Below are 16,627 nucleotides of genomic sequence, written 5' to 3'. Positions count from 1 at the left end.
CTGTATCTTTCAGTACAACCGCCTCAGCTCCTTTTATTTTCACTCGGCATTGCTGCATGTCCCTAGCATATCCTCTCTCCATTCTTTGTGATCTTAGCATAGATATCTGCATTTCCTTTACAAGTTCATAGTTCTGCGAGAACAGATTCCTCTCCTCACACAGCAATGAGGTCCAGGATCCCCTGCATACACCCTGGTGGTGCTCATCTGCAACCCTAGGAATTCATGGAGCTCATGGGCAGGTGTGCTGCTCAGGTCTGCTGCCTGCACTGAGGTCTGCTCACCATGCTGACCAACAGGAAAAGAAAATCAAATTTTCCCAGGGCTTTTCCTGTTCACCTGTAGAGCAAGAGTGTTGAAAGTTGTGGCCAGAGCAGTCACTGCAGGGTCTCTCCTGGAGACTAAGAATGTCAACTTTCAAAGCACTGCATCTGCACTACCTCAAAGTCAACCATGCAAGGTTGAATTTAGCAGCTACTCCTCGTGAAAGCAGAAGTACAGAAATCAACTTTAACAGCCCTTCATGTCCAATGGTATGGACTCATTGTTTAGAAAAATCAGCCTAAGCTCCCAGTGTAGACCAGGCCCAAGTACTTCAAGTTTACATCCTCTCGGCATTCACTGTAGGCCTATTTCAAACCAAATAGTAAATCAAAGCGCATGTTAGTGCATGTCAGAAAGATCCACACGGACAGTTAGCACACAGACTAATGTGAGGTAATTTACACACATCACCTTGTTGAAAATTAAATGTTTGTGTAGACAAGACCAAGTGTGATTGCGGCCTCACTGTGTATTCCTCCTCATCTGAAGAGTGAAGTTGCAGCAGCAGACCATGCACTGAGCTATGCACACCACGAACCTAACATGGACATCTGTCCTAGGAAATATAACTGAACCAGACATGCATCTTTTCAACATTCTGTGAGGTTCAGGTCCTAACGTAGGCCTGAGAAATAACACAGATAACTCTAACCTATATAACTAACTATAACAAGAAACTGGATGAAAATATGCAACAACAAGTTTGCAGACATAGGTGGTACTGTCTTTCTGTAGTAGACAAGAAACCAAGGTGATCAGGAGAGATGCTCTCTTACAAAGACAGAGCCAAATGATGTGATCCAAAGTATGACAGCAATCTACATTTGCCAACAAGCATCTCTTCGATGCAGGTTCATAGCTTAATGCCAGAGATGCCAAATACCATAGATATGAAATCACAGGCACTCAAAAAAAGAGATTATTTCCCTTAGAGAAACTGAAGTTCTTTTTACCTACCCAGATCCCAATGAAAGTGTGCACCCCACATGCATGAGTTTGCAATTGATGAGCTGGCAACGTCTGTTGAGGCTATGCACATGCCGCCCTTTATGCCTTCAGGCCCCTGAACAGGTAAATTAGTCCCAATCACTGGTCAGTTCCTTCATGAATACAGAGCATCCAAGTAAAGGACTATTCATCCATGGGGAAGGAGGATTAGTGGGGGATCCTTGTGGGAAAAAGAATCTAGAAGTAGCCCAATTACTATAAGGTAATCAAACTCTCTTCCTCAGACATTTATTTTTAGAGATCCCACCACAGGTGCCTAACTAGCAGTTACCTCTGAAGAAGATGCCTGTTATAGTCCTACGTAAATAACTGTAAGAAAGCCCTGGAAAACACACACATGAATTTGGGAGCTGTCACAATGGAGTAGCAACTGGTAAACATAAGACTAGAACTTCAAGTAGCTCTCCTACACAATCTCAGAACTAAGTGCTTTACTATAATAAGCTCCCAGTGTCACCTGAGCTGTAGTATAATGTGCCCTAACGCCTGAAGAAAATGGTAGTTTATTCGGTGTATAGGATACCTTAGTACAATCTGAAACACACTTTAAAGGCCTCCAAGAGGCAACAGTCTGATTCTTAAATTTGCCACCTATAGCCACAAAAAGTCTGAATGATACAGGAAATTGCTTCATTCTAGAAACAGAAAATTATATAGCTCTGTGTAAATGTAGTGTATGCTGTCTGGTCTCCCCAGAAAAGAAATAATGAGACAGTCCAGGCTTTAGTGTTAGAGTTAAAAGAGGCCTAGCAATCCTAGTGTCCCAGACTGCACACAGGGACCCCATCACAGAATCATAAGCATGGAAGCTATATGGTTGGCGTGACATGATTTGTTCTTGACAAATCCATGCTGACTGTTACTTATCACCTTATCTTCCAAACAAACCCTTCTCCCCTCAGTTCCTTCTTGCTGGGAATTACATCAGAGAGGCAAGAGGGAGGGATGTTGAATGAACATGAGCAACACATCTCAAAGAATACCAGTTAACTGTCCCTTTGAGTGCTTGTGTAGGGGAGCCTGGACTGGCCTCCGGTGACCTGAACAATGTCTGCATTGTTAGGCCTCATCAAAAGTATGGATCTCTACCAAAGCAAACCCTAGGCCTGTCTCAAGTCTGGTGCACATACACATGCAGGCCAGTCCGAAAGTGGGGGGAGCTTTGAGAGTCAGGAATGCTTGCACAATCATGCAGAAATTGTACAGTTCTGTCAGACCAGGCAAAGACGACTAGAAACAACCTGGTACTAGTACATCCCATTTTTTATAAGAGAAAAATTCCAGAGACAGCTGAAAAGAAACTTAAGTGCTTTTGCAATATTCTAAGTAGCAAAATGCACCCTAAATATTGGCATAGTAGGTATCTTACACAATATGTAGTTGATTGGTAGATATTAGAATGACCAAGTTGAGTATAAATATGGGATAGAAAACCTAATCAGTGCGAAGGATTGGGTAAGGTGTTCCCATTACCGTATTCACTGCAACAGGCAAATGAACCAGTTCCTACTGCCCGGTGCATTGTAGACACCTTTGTGCGTGGGAAAAGAAAGAGGCCACGACCTCCCATCTGACAATTGTAAGGGTAACAGCATTGGAATGCCATGTGATTTATAGAAATAAGTACATGTACTTTCATATTCTTAAAATCAAGTATAGTGTGTATTGTTCTAGGTGTAGGTGTTATTATATTGTCTATGCTAAATATCCTGTGTATTGAAATAGATCTGAGAAACCTTGTATTGCTTTTTACTTTACTATTCTGTGCACAATAAAGTTAAAGAGAGTTTATCTGAGGTATTTTACTGGCTCCTCTCGTATCTAAAAATCAAACCACACGACGGCTTGCTTATATCCATTCACCGTAGGGGACTCCGAGCAGTATTTGCAGAGGTGCACAGGAGTTTAAGGACATGCTGAAAGCGACACAGCACTGCCAAACCCAGCATCAGCTCTTGCCTGCTATGTGATGATGTAATGAGTTGTGAATGTATGAACAGAAGACCACATCACAGCCTTGCAGATCTCGAATTGAAATGTGAGCTAGGAAGGCCATGGAAGAGGCTTATACACTGGCAGAGTGCCCTCACCAACAGGGGCAGTTGCAGCCCTGCCAATTTATAACACATCTTGATGCTGGAGCTAATCCACTTGGAGAGTTTCTGCGAGGACACTACAAAGCTCTTCATTCCCAGAGAATAGCCCATGAATAGCTGAAATGATTTAGGACAAGACCTTGTGCACTTTAGGAGGGTGCTTGCTCTTTACCTCATGTCCAAAGCATGACGGCACCTCTCCTCATTGTTCATGCACAATATGGGGTAAAAGACTGGGAGAAAAATGTTCTGACTCATGTGGGAAATGGAGAACACCTTGGGTAGGAAGGCCAGGTGGGGTTGCACCTTATCTCTGAAGAAGGCAGTATAAAGTAGTGCATCATCAAGGCATGGAGCTCAGACACCTTCCTAACAGATGTAATCACCACCAAAAAAGGCTACATTGGAAGAAAGATGTGAAACAGAGGAAGCAGCCACTGGCCTGAAGGGAGGCCCCATCAACCTGGCAAGGACAAAATTAAACTACCATTGGGGCAGGTGGTTTTGAACCTGCAGTAAGACCTTCTCAAAGTTTTTCAAGAATCTGGCTGTCATGTTCTGAGAAAACCCTAACTGGCCTTGAATCGGTAGAAGAAAGGCTGAGATTGTGGCCAAGTGCACCTTGATTGAAGCAAGTGCGAGATCTTCATGCTTCGGACACAGAAGATAATCTAAGATCATTTGCAGCAGGCTCTCAAGAGGTTTAATGCCCTTCTTACTGGCCCACATTGAGAACTGGGTCCATTTTACTGAAGTAATTTTGCCTGGTGAATGACTTAACTTTCTAAGAGGACATCCTTCATTCCATGCTCAGATGTGCGTGTTCCAAGTTTGGGGAGGTTTCAAGCCTCCAAAGATATGTCATGGTGAACTCAAAAATCCCAGAGCCAGACCTTTCCCTATCTGTTGATGTAGGACATCGTAGCTGTATTGCCCATGAGGACTCAAACCACTCTGCCCTGACAAATAAATGAGGAAGACTTTGCATACCCTCTGCACTCTCTGAGCTCCCTGACATTTATATGAAGCGTTGCGTCATCCAGAGACCACTCTCCCTGCATTTGAAGCATGCCACATGGGCACCCCAGCTCTGATCTGAGGCATCAGATGCCAGCTTGATGGAATGCCATGCCATCTGAAAGGGTATGCCCATCATGACATTCTTTTGCACAGTCATGGACAGGGACTAGAGGATCTCTGCCAGAATAGTCACTACCAGATCCAGAAGATATCTGGCAGATGAGTATCTGATGCTAGCCACTGCTGTAGGGAGTGCATCCTAAGTTTGGCAAAGTGCACCATGTAATTGCATGCCGCCATGTGGCCTAGAATGCAGAGGCAGACTTTGCATGTGGTCAGACCTCCCGCTATGAGGCTTGCCAGCATCAGGAACCTGTCTTGAGGCAGCAATACCCTGGCCAAAGTTGAATCCAGCTCTGCTCCAATGAATTTGATTCTCTGCACTGGGACTAATGTGGACTTTTTGTTATTAGGAGGCCTAGATACTGGCACATGCTCAGCAGAATACTGATGTCCTCTTGGACCTTGATTTCAGAGACCACTGATGAGACAATCATCCAGATATGGAGAAACCTGGACCCTCTGGCATTTCAGGTAAGCTGCTACCATCTTTGTGAACCCCGAGACCCATAGCCAAAGCAAAAGGAGAGACATGAATTAGAAATGGTTCACACCTACTGTCAATCAAAAGAAGCATTTGTGCCCCTCGAAGACTGTGATATAGAAATATGCATCATTGAAGTGGAGGACAGCATGTCAATCCCCAGGATGCAGGGAGGGGATGATAGAAGTCAGGGAGACCATGCAGACCTTGAACCTCACTAGGTAGTAGTTCAGTTTTTGCAGGTCCAAAATGGGGCAAAGGCCCCATTTGACCTTTTTTGGGATTAGAAAGTACCAGGAGTAATAGCCCAACTTTCTGTAGTGGGGGTGAAACTTTGTCCACCAAACTCATCCGAAGCAACCCTTACCTCTTTCAAGAGCAATTTCTCATGAGGAGGATCCCAGAAGAGCAACAGGGAAGGAGGATGGGAAGGAAGGGTAGAGGAGAGCTGGAGAGTATAGCTATGCTACACCATACTGAGAATCCAACAGTCCGCCATAATAGAGCACCAGGCTGGGAAGAAGGGGCATAAGCAGGAGGAAAATAATCCGGTAATCTAAGAGGTATATCATCCTCAGGTGCACCCTCAAAAGAGGTGTTTTCTGGTAGTCCTGGGGCAACATGAGGTTGACTGGGAGGAGGGTTGTGACTGTCCACTCGGCCTCCTCCTCCAGGGCTTAGGCTTCCCCTAAGATGAGTCCTTTCAGGGGTAAAACCCAGTGGGCTGGGAAGGTTTGGGCTTCAATTTATCTCAGGACCTGGGACATACAACCTAAGATCTTTCAGGTGGTACAGGAGTCTTTAAGCCTTTGTAGCTCTATGTCTGTGTGTCCTGCAAACAGGGCAGCCCTGTCAAATGGGAGGTCCTGGATAGACTGCTGGGCTCACAGAACAACCCCAACAGGAGTAACCATGCTGCTGAGTACATGGACACAGTGGACACCACTGATCGCACTGCAGAGTCTGATGCATCAGATGCTGCTTACAGTGTGACTCTGGCTGCTGACATGCCTTCATTGGTGTTGGCCTGAAACTTCTTCCTAGGGGCCTTCAGCAGGGATACCTCAAACTTTGGCATTGTCTGTCAAGTTCTAGTCGGCAATGAGGGCCTGATCATTTGCCACCTGATCTGAAACTGGAGGAGGAATAAAGCTTGCAACCAATGAGATCAAATCATTGGAGTTTTTATTTCTCAGGGTTGCAGCGAGCTAGCCTTGTTGTTCATGGTAGTTAACTGCTTCCACAACGAGCCAACTGAGTGTCATGTGAGAATGCATAAGTACTGTGCCCTTTCAAAAGGATGAAGTACTTACGGTTGGCTCCTTTTGGAATTTGGGAGAATGAGGAAGGTGTTTGCCAAAGAGCATTGGCAATCTTGGCGACTACTGTGTAAGGGTAAGACCATCCTAGCCAGGGCAACCTGTCCTAGCATTCCAAAAGGAGTGTCAGTTGATTCTTCTAGCTCCTCTGCTTGGAGGTTCAGGTTAGAGGCCAGGCTTTTAAAAAAAGTCCTGGTGGGCCATGGTGTTGTCCTGTAGGACCACCATAGCTTCATCCAGAGACAAAGATGAGGCCTGTCCTGACTAACTCTTCTGCTGCTGGGAGCTAGTCTACTGCTGCTTCTTTATCAGAGGAGTGGCAGATCTGGCAGACTCCAATGCCAGAGAAGGGCTGGCAGAAGGGAGAAGCAGAGAGAACCGCCAATGTGGCCACCAAACAGGTAACCTGGGGCTCCATGGGGGAACCCCCAGAGTTTCATGGGCACCATTGTGTAGGCCAGGGTGTCTGTGGTCATGGTGCAGGTTGTAAGCCTGCCTGCAGTACCAACTGGTGCAACATTGAAGAGGGTGCCGATGTCTGTGCTGAAGGACGGGAGAAAGGTTCCAAAACAGTGCTTGCAGACCGGACACTGGCCAATGCCCTAGATGGTGAATGAATACATTCCCTTCTCCTCAGTATCAGGAGTTCCCTGAGGCTGACCTCAATGACTGTGGGGAGCAACTAGACTGGTGACTGAGGGACAGGAGATTGAGAGCAACATGTATAGACTAGGGATGTTAAATATCAGTTAGCTGAATAGTCGATTAACCTCATGAATTCTTATTGGTTAGTCGATTATTCCATAATCCCCAAGCAGCGCCTGTCCTGGGGGGGGGGAGGGGTTTGAGCTCCCAAACCAGGCATACACCGGAACTGAACTGGGCTGCCTGCCCGCCTGGCTCCTAACACATTTTAAATGCAGAGCTGCAGCGGGGGTAGTTCAGGACCCAGTGCAATCTGGGACTGAGCTGGGCTGCTGGCCAGCCAGCTAAAAAATGTACAGGCAAAAGGTGGGGAAGGAAATGCATGTAATCTATAGCATTAATCTATACGCTTTCGCTTATCAGTTAATCGACTATACTATTACATCCCTAGTATAGACTGTCTCTGTTGGGTTTGTATAAATGGACTTGAACTGGCTTGGAAGCAACACAACTACAGTCAAGCATGAAACATGACAAAAATACAAGCTACCACACACCCAAGAAGTTGCAGACAGGTAGTAACTTGATATCTGATTTGAATTTGTGTGATCAGTAGAGACAGTGCAAAAAGACTATCATCTGGCAGATACAGATCACAGTGTCACACAGATTTGGAAGGAGCAGGGCTTGGGAAGTGATAAATCTTGGACTTTTTTTTAGCAGATTCTGTGGGATGGTGACTAGTGAGAAACACCATCCAAAGATACTGGCTCTCTCCTACCCCCGACAGGACTGAAGAGAAGGCTCAGCTTGTTTTCAAAGAGTCTGAGGTGTCCTACATTAAAGGAGAGGGGAATGACAGAAAAAGTTTGGGGACCACTGTTGTAGAGGAACATGGGATTGAACTCAAGCTGATAAAACAAGTAAAAACCCAAAATGCCTTGTTTTCATTGCTATTTTAACTCAAATTGAGAACATACCTTTTTTGCAACAGACATCCCGAGAAATTAAGAATGGGAGGGAATTTATTTTTGGCTTGTTTTGACTTTACATAAAGAGCTGCTAAATACATCTTTTTATTGTTTTTCCACGTATCTTCCTGTTAGTCTGTCATCAACGCAACAATATAGAACAGCTAGGTTTTTCAGTGTGGGGCAGTGGTTGTATGTGAAACTATATTTAATCCTATTTTCAAAAGTTTGATTGGTTTGCTAGGATTCTACATCTTTAAATATATGGAAAAACAAAAATAAAATAAATAAAAAAGAGCTTATGGAAAAACAAAAACACACCATTCCCATTTTTCCATTCCTGAACATTTTTAGAGTTCTCTAAGCTTTTTTCTTACTTCCCACTTGACTTAATGACTTAGGCAAGAGACTACTCAGGACTTTCTCTCACTCCTTTACACACAAAAACTTCATCTAGTCACTACTTTTCACCACCTCCACTCTTTTAGAGTACATTCTGGAATGGTGGCAGCTGCAATTCTATCATTTAAAATCTGAGCATCTGACTAACGTGATTAAATTCCATTTACACTTTTTCTTTTCTTAATAAGTGCAGTAACTACTTAGGATATGGTGGTTGCAATGTAATGCTAGCATCATATTTTGTAGCAATTTTTTTTGGTGGTACAATAATCTTCAGTGAGAAGTGAATTAAAATATCAGTGTTGTAATCTGAGTCTAAAATTGGAAGATGCATCTATTAACATGGAGTACAGATACAAGACAGCCTCTGGAACAGTGAGAAATGAGTTCTAGAAGCTATCACCCTTTGTATTTAGGATACTGGCAATTCCTATGACTAACTTGAGGTCTCAGGGCTAGTAGAGTCAGAGAATTTGCTTATACAGCGAACACTAAAGGGACGTGAATTCTAAAAAGCCACAGGATGTTGCACTCCAACTTGCCCATGTAGACCCTGCTGACACATACAAACTTCCATAATGCACAATACATTAACATAGTACTGATTCAAAAGTAATACACAGATAGCAGATCAGATGCCAGCTCATGACAGAGTCCAAGGCCAATTCACTCATGCATTAGTATTGATCAAAATGACTGTTAGATATATGAGTTTATTTGGAGTTAAAGCATCATGAAAACAAATGGTATATTATTTGCATCCTGTTATAATGTAGGAACAAACATTTACTTTGTGTATACCCCATAATAAAAAAGAAAGAAGCCTTGTAGAATGCAAATGAAGAACTTTTCTGTTAAAGTGCTAATTTCAAAGCAAATGGTCATTGTGTGTGATGATCAGAGGTCAAAGACTCAAAATGCATTCCTCACTTTTCACTGTCAAAGAAAAAACTCATGTGGGTAATGACATTGACACTGTTTCTGTGAGAAGAAGCAGTAAGTATGGATTCAAGGAAAGATCCTGGATCTTTGGAGTATTTGGACTCAGAGGGAGTGAACCAGATAAAAAGTGGAGATTACCAAACACACTCTAGTTACCCTGAAAATATTTTTTATTAAATCACTGCAACCATTTGGAATTACAAATGAACTCACCTGTGCACGTGTTTTATCTGCTTTAACCTCTCAAAAACTCTCATTTCCTTTTCTTAGCTAACAAACCTTTAGTCACTTTACTATAGAAATGGCTACCAGATTGGTTTTGGTGTAGCATCTAGATCATCAATTGATCTAAGGTAAGTGGCCTCGTGGAGCAACCTGCTGTGGTATGATTTTTGGTTTAATTGTCCTTGTATCACAAAGTCCAGTTTGTCTGCACAGCAAGTTGATTGGGGTAGCAAGTCTATGGTTCTGACACACCATGTGACCAGTACAATGATACAGGAATTCATGCTGATCACTGGTTTGGTGAAATCTAGTTACAGAACATACCACCAAATTGAGGCATCTGACTTGTTTTCTGATGACAGTTTGCCCTGAAGTAGGCTCTCCCAGTTGTAAGCAACTTCAGACAGTGCAAGACATACTCCAGCTATACTAGAGAATTTTTTATGCATATCAGCATGGAACCTCAATGCCAGATGTTTTCTTGGGGGAGCAGATGGGGGAGAAAGCAAAGTGGTGGCAGCTAGCCAAGTCCTACATCTGAAAGCAGCATCACTGTTAACCCAGAATTCGTCATTCCTGAATGTACCCCAGAACTTAACAATATTACAGTCAGCCACTTTGTAGATTCAGCCATTGGCAGCTGAAAACCAAGTATCACACAGCAAAGAATAATCTTTGGCCTTTGAGAGACATGGTCAGACAGCAGCATACTTGCAGTTTATCATCAGAATGGGAGGATGGGATAAGAAGTTATGGAAGACAGTGAGTGAATAGCTACCTTGATTTTATGTTGATCTGATATACTGTTAGAAATGTTTTGAGATGAACAATTTGTTGAAATTAGGAGAATTGGTGATATAATAGAGGTTATATGTTGATCCACTAGGAGTCACTATAGGATATGTGATGTGCTAGAATTAGCTATAAAAGATAGGTAAAAATAAATACCCGAGAACAATCCAAGAGATTGTCTTCAGGGAAGGAGTTGACATTTAAGTGCCCCATCAGCTGGGCAGAAAGAGGACCCCTGGAAGCCCAACTGGGGATCACTAGAAACCACCTTAGACTATAGGTAACTATATCTGGAACGTCCTAAACCTACTGCATATGTATATGTGCACTATATCTAACAGTTTTAAATAAAAGCATGTTTATGTCAATTATTTATCAGACACATTAATTTACTTCTGACAATACCTGGAGAGAAACAGTTATCACCCTTCCTGCTGTTGCTAGTGGAGGTGCTGCCTTCAGAGCTGAACGCAGAGAGCTGGGCCAGAGAGCTATACAGTATTCTTAAATAGCTCAATCAATGGTGTTCAACCAGTTCTGAAGCAGTAACCACTGCTATGGCAAGCTAGCCACACTTAACCAGCTAAACCACCATATGTGGCTAGCGTGTTGAACCCCACAGGGCTATATGAATCAATATCTTACTGTTCTTCATATTTAGTGATAGGCGTATTTTTTAAAAACAGTACAGTACATGTACTTGTATGGTAGGAGAGGGCATAAGCTACTACAGGTTGAACCTCTCTAATTCAGCATTCTCTGGTCCAGAAACATCTGTGATCCAGCATGATTTTAGTTAGCCAGATGTCCACTTAACATGGATGTGGCCAAGTTTCCCACAGTCCCACAAAGTTTGTTTACAGCCAGCAGTCCTGGCTCTCAGTGTTCTGTGCAGTTATTTAGCTCTAATTTACCCCCTAATGCCTTTGAAGAGCCTAGTAAGCAGTGGAAGTGTTGTTGCTGCTAGACAATTTTGACCTCCCGTGGACCAGCAATTTCTCTGGTTTGGCACTGGTCAGGTCTCAAGGGTGCCAGACTAGAGTAATTCAGCCTGTACAGATACAAAGAAGGGAGCATGATCAAATATGAGAAGCACTGATCTACACAGGCCAATTGGCGTATAACCTATAGCTGGCCTGTGTACAAACTGATTCAGGCTGGCACTGAAGACTATTTAATTGTAGTACAGACACGTGGGCTCGGGCTAGAAGCACTCTGCAAGGTAGCTGGGACATGCAGTGGACATATACCCTTAGTGTACAATATGGTGAGATTTAGAATTCAAACCCTTCTAGTGAGTACTGCTGCACTACATGACTTTTACAGCTGTATGCTAGATTTCATGTTCCATAAAGTGACAGCTATTGTGCATAGTTCAATCTCCTAGGTCTTTTTCCTAGGAAAGTATATCATTAGCAACAATATCAGTATACCAAATCCATCTTTAAATTTACTAGATTAATATTCCTTATAACACAATCAGTCTATTGGATACTTTCAAGTATAAAACTAAATTACCTGCAAACTGAGATTCTGAAGTGAGACCCCAAATGACAGGGGGATCTCTCGATTTGTGATCTAATAAGAAGAAAAATACAAAAAGAATTACTTAAAATCAGAATTCATGCAAAGAAAATAATAAACTTGCAACATGAGAATAATTGCTTGAAAATGTCCGCTCAATTATGCAATCTTATTTTCTGTACTTTGAACTCCAAATTTATTTTTGTATTTACTTATTTTAGTAGTTTTAGAAATCTCAATCAATGCTATTTAATTTATTACACAGCATAATCCTTAGAAAAGACAAAAACAGATGGAATGTTAAAAGTTCCCTCACAACGTAGAAAGTGTAAGGAGGAGAAAAGAAACAAACTGGGGTCTATCCATCATAACTGAAAATTATAAACAAGAGCTAAATGTTCCATATATACTTACATCATCTTCATATCGAACATGAATGTTGGAAATTTTCACCTGAAGATTTTTGATGACCTGAGTGACTAATTTTTCTACAAAGGTATCTTGTTTTTCTTCTTTTTCTTTATCTAAATTGAAATAAATATTTAAATATATATTTTACTCAAATTATGACTGAGAAATAATTTAAATATTATAAATGTTCTAACTTATTAGACTCCAGGAATCAACATTGTTAGGAGCATACTTATTCCTAATTATAAAAGCCTGGTATAGTGTTCTGGAGTGGTATCAAACAGTACCCTTCACTTTACTTTCATAATCTTTACATCGCTGTTTTCTAAGGCCTTTTCCTGTTTAAGCCACCAGGCTTAAGGGCTAGAATTTTAAAGGCATTTGAAAATGCAGACAGGCACCCAGCAGGATTTTGAAAATCCTTCTAGATGTTAGACAGAGGAGACCACTGCCAACCTGATAGCAGACCTATGTAACTTTGTTCTCACCCACAATTATTTCCAGTTTGAGAACAACTTATACCTCCAGATCAGCGGCACAACCATGGGTACACGCATGGCCCCACAGTATGCTAATATCTTTATGGCTGACCTAGAACAACATTTCCTCAACTCCCGCCCCCTTTTACCCCTTCTCTACTTATGCTACATCGATGACATCTTTATGATCTGGACGCACGGCCAAGAAACACTGGAGACATTCCACAGAGATTTCAACAACCTACACTCCACCATCAACCTCAGCCTGGACCATTCTACACGAGAGATCCATTTCCTGGACACCACAGTACAAATCAACAATGGAAAATTAGACACCACTCTCTACAGAAAACCCACTGACTCATACAGTTATCTACATGCTTCCAGCTCCCATCCAGAACACACCATATGATCCATCATCTATAGCCAAGCCCTTCAATACAACCGCATCTGCTCTAATCCCACTGACAGAGACCAGAAACTTCAGGATCTCTACCAAGCATTTATAAGCCTCAACTACCCACCCGGAGAAATAAAAAAAGCAAATTGAAAGAGCCAGACGAATACCTAGAAACCATCTACTTCAAGACAGACCCAAGAAAACCAACAATAGAACACCACTTGTCAAAACCTACAGCCCCCAACTTAAACCTGCCCAACACATTATCAATAAACTAAAGCCTATACTGGAACAGGATACTAAACTCCAAGAGGCTCTGGGAGACAGACCCATAGTCTGCTATAGACAACCACCAAACCTCAAGATGATTCTTACCAACAACCACAGGACATACCACACTAATACCAACCCTGGTACCTTCCCTTGCAACAAACCCCGTTGCCAGCTTTGTCCACATATTCACTCTCCTGATACCATTATTGGACCTAACCAAGTGAGTTATAAGATCAAGAACACATATTCCTGCGCATCCAGAAATATAATATATGCGAACATGTGCCGAAAGTGTCTGTCTGCTATGTACATTGGACAAACGTCTCAGACACTTCGCCAAAGGATCAATGCCCACAAAACAGATATTGGACAGGATCACAAAGAAAAAACAGTTTCTTGCCATTTCAACCAGAAAGGACATTGTCTCAACGACTTAATTACCTGCATCCTGCTTCAAAAGCCTTTTAAGACTGCACTTGAAAGAGAATCCTCTGAACTGTTATTCATGCTAAAATGCGACACTTTACACCTGGGTCTGAATAAAGGATCTAGTTATCTTACCCATTACAAAGATAGCTTCCCCAATTATCACCTCTAATATCATTAGCTCACAGACATTTACCTCCCCCCCCCCCCCCCCCATTCCCTTTCTGTTCTGAAATTTGATTTGTCCTTTTCATGTGTGTTCATTTTTTTTAATTGTATCCTCTGGTATATATGGTTGTGACTATTTTCTTCCACTATTTGATCTGAGGAAGTGGGTCTGGCCCACGAAAGCTCATCATCTATTAAACCATCTTGTTAGTCTTTAAAGTGTTACATAGTCCTGTATTTTGTTTCAGCTATGCCAGACTAACACGGCTACATTTCTATCACTCTTCTAGATGTTAGGCACACCCACAGACTTTCAAAAGTTACTAGTACCCATCCTACACCTTTAGGTACCTATATACCTTTCAAAGTCCAGTCCTAGGTATACTCTTTCAACACTCAAATTTTCAATAAGGCATTTATTAAGTTGTAGAATTAAGATTTAGAGAGGCACTGCCACAAAAATACAAGGAGATTCTATGTTGTTGGAGGCAAAATTAAAATGGCTTCATATCAGAAAGCGTGTGTGTTTTGGCAAACAATTTTTTTTAAATAGTGAATCGTATTTCCAAAGCCCTGTTTATATCTATTCATGTTTAATTTTGAAAGTTTATGCAATAGATGCATCCTGAAAGCCAGATAACGTAACTGACATACCAACTATAATAGTTGACCTATCTCTACCATAAATATTTCTAAGAAACACAGAAACTTTGGAAATAAAGTAAATATACTGCACAAAAATGTGTAGTAGCCAGTAGCCATCAATTTTCATAGCTACTAGTTAAGGGCATTAGTTAACTTATATGTTAATACACATAGCTAAAACTAATCTGCTAAAAGCCATATTCAATTAGTTTAACATCAGGCAGTTTTGGAGTTAAAAAAAAATCTAGCAATTTGCATGCCCATGTTATTGGTTTTTCCTCCTTACCTTTGTCAGCTATTTTCTGTTTTGCATCCTCTATTCTTTGTAGTTCCCTTTGCTTTGCTTCTAGGAGCTGTCTATCTTCCTTTTCAGCATCATACTTTATGCCTACGTACAGAAGAGAGAGAAAGTTAAGACAAATAACTATATAAAATGAAAAATTCTGAAAAAATCTTTGAAGATAATTTGATGTAATAAAGAAAAAATCTCTATTGAATACATTGAACAGAAAGATTTAACAATACAGTAACACAAAATCAGATACGAAAAACGGAATTAGGGTCAGGCAACAGCAATTCCTGGGAATAAGAGAAACAGTATATATAATCTATTACTGTGATTTTTAAAATAGGATTACAGTAAAATAAAGCTCTATGATAGTTTTCCTCTCACTCAACTTACTAGCTGTAGGCACTATCAGCAAAAAAACTCCATCTAAAACAGCCTCTACTGGTTGAGTATAAAGGTTTTTCCATGGGATTTGTAGATTAAGTTGACCTAGTATATATAAAAGAAAGAGTTAGACTAGGCAATGATATTTGACTAAAAACCACGTTACAAGGCTTTTAAAAAATAAAAATCTAAAATTGCCCTAATATGTAGGTTAGGAGCAAGAAATTATATTTACAACAGTCAAATGCATATTAGCTACTTTTCAAAGCAAACAGAAAAACAGTCTAACAATTTTAAATTCTTTAGATACGTTACAATTTTCTAGAAATAAGGTAAACACACAAGAGTGGGGAGAAGATAAGATTAGGAAAGATAAGGCCAACAGCAACAGGATTGGACATTTTAGGTATATGTATATGTTGCTCAACCAAAATATTTAAGTATTTACTGTAAGCTTTATGAAAAAAGTGCACGTAGGGATAGATTTGAATGAGGAAAAAATATCGGATTGAGATTCAGCATACCTGTGTGCAGTATTTTCTGATTTTTTTTTTTTTTTTAAACCTGACAGGAGGCAAAAATACCAGACACCTGGCAACCGTGTGTGTGAATTGAGTTGAAGCACACAGTCTCTCTACCCAAGGTGAAGTGATGCAGGATGGGAGGGGAAGGAATCATCAGGACCCAAGAGGAGAGGCCCAGAGGTGGGGGAGGGGGGCAGAGGGCATCTCTATGCCCCATGAGGAACTCCAAGTGACGTGGAAGGGCATGTGGGGGAAATCACTGGGCCCTATAGGAGCCTTATGGGGGAGTAGAAATCTCCATGCACCTGTGTGGAATAGCAGAGAAGAGAGAGTATGCAGGCCCCTCATAGCTGGGAGAGGAGGGGAGAGAATCCCCCAGGCTCCATAGTAAGAGGAAAGTAACATTTAGGCCCTGTAGCTGTAGATGGAGTGGGGGAGAGAAGAGGAGGGAGAGAGAGATAAGGTGGTGGCCTGGCTGGCAACATGCAGAGCCCTGTCCCCAGCCGGTCAGTCTCTTGCTGGTATGGCTATCTTCAGTGCTCACTCTTCAGTATCCCATCTCCGCTCGTTGGTCCCAATGGTAAATAAGGATCACGTCCCTCCTCTCTCTGTCCCTCCCCTTTCCATGTTGGAAAGAAAAGCCCCATTCCTGCCACTTCCCATGTTCCTGGTACAAGCAAACCCTGACCTTGCTTTAAGATAAGAGGAAGCTGTCTACCAAATTTGGTGGCCCTACCATTTAGGAGGAATTCTTGC

General features: G+C 41.8%; 1 protein-coding gene across 7 annotated transcripts in view; it reads right to left on the bottom strand.

The window, feature by feature from the left end:
• VPS13A (vacuolar protein sorting 13 homolog A) overlaps nucleotides 1-16,627 on the bottom strand; it is a 296,260-nt gene that overhangs the window by 261,515 nt on the left and 18,118 nt on the right. For all 7 annotated transcript variants that reach the window (XR_012904695.1, XR_012904697.1, XR_012904696.1 and 4 more), the window contains exons 4-7: nucleotides 15,357-15,452; nucleotides 14,961-15,062; nucleotides 12,287-12,396; nucleotides 11,867-11,926 (exon numbers count right to left, since the gene is read on the bottom strand). Coding sequence is in view for 2 of the 7 variants with exons in the window: in XM_006122479.4 (XP_006122541.2) it covers nucleotides 11,867-11,926; nucleotides 12,287-12,396; nucleotides 14,961-15,062; nucleotides 15,357-15,452 (368 nt within the window). In the remaining 5 variants the exon portion in view is untranslated. The remainder of the gene's footprint in view (nucleotides 1-11,866; nucleotides 11,927-12,286; nucleotides 12,397-14,960; nucleotides 15,063-15,356; nucleotides 15,453-16,627) is intronic.

Source organism: Pelodiscus sinensis, chromosome 6, assembly GCF_049634645.1.
Source record: "Pelodiscus sinensis isolate JC-2024 chromosome 6, ASM4963464v1, whole genome shotgun sequence".
In the NCBI taxonomy this organism is placed as follows: domain Eukaryota; kingdom Metazoa; phylum Chordata; order Testudines; family Trionychidae; genus Pelodiscus; species Pelodiscus sinensis.
This window is presented reverse-complemented; position numbering and strand designations above follow the sequence as displayed.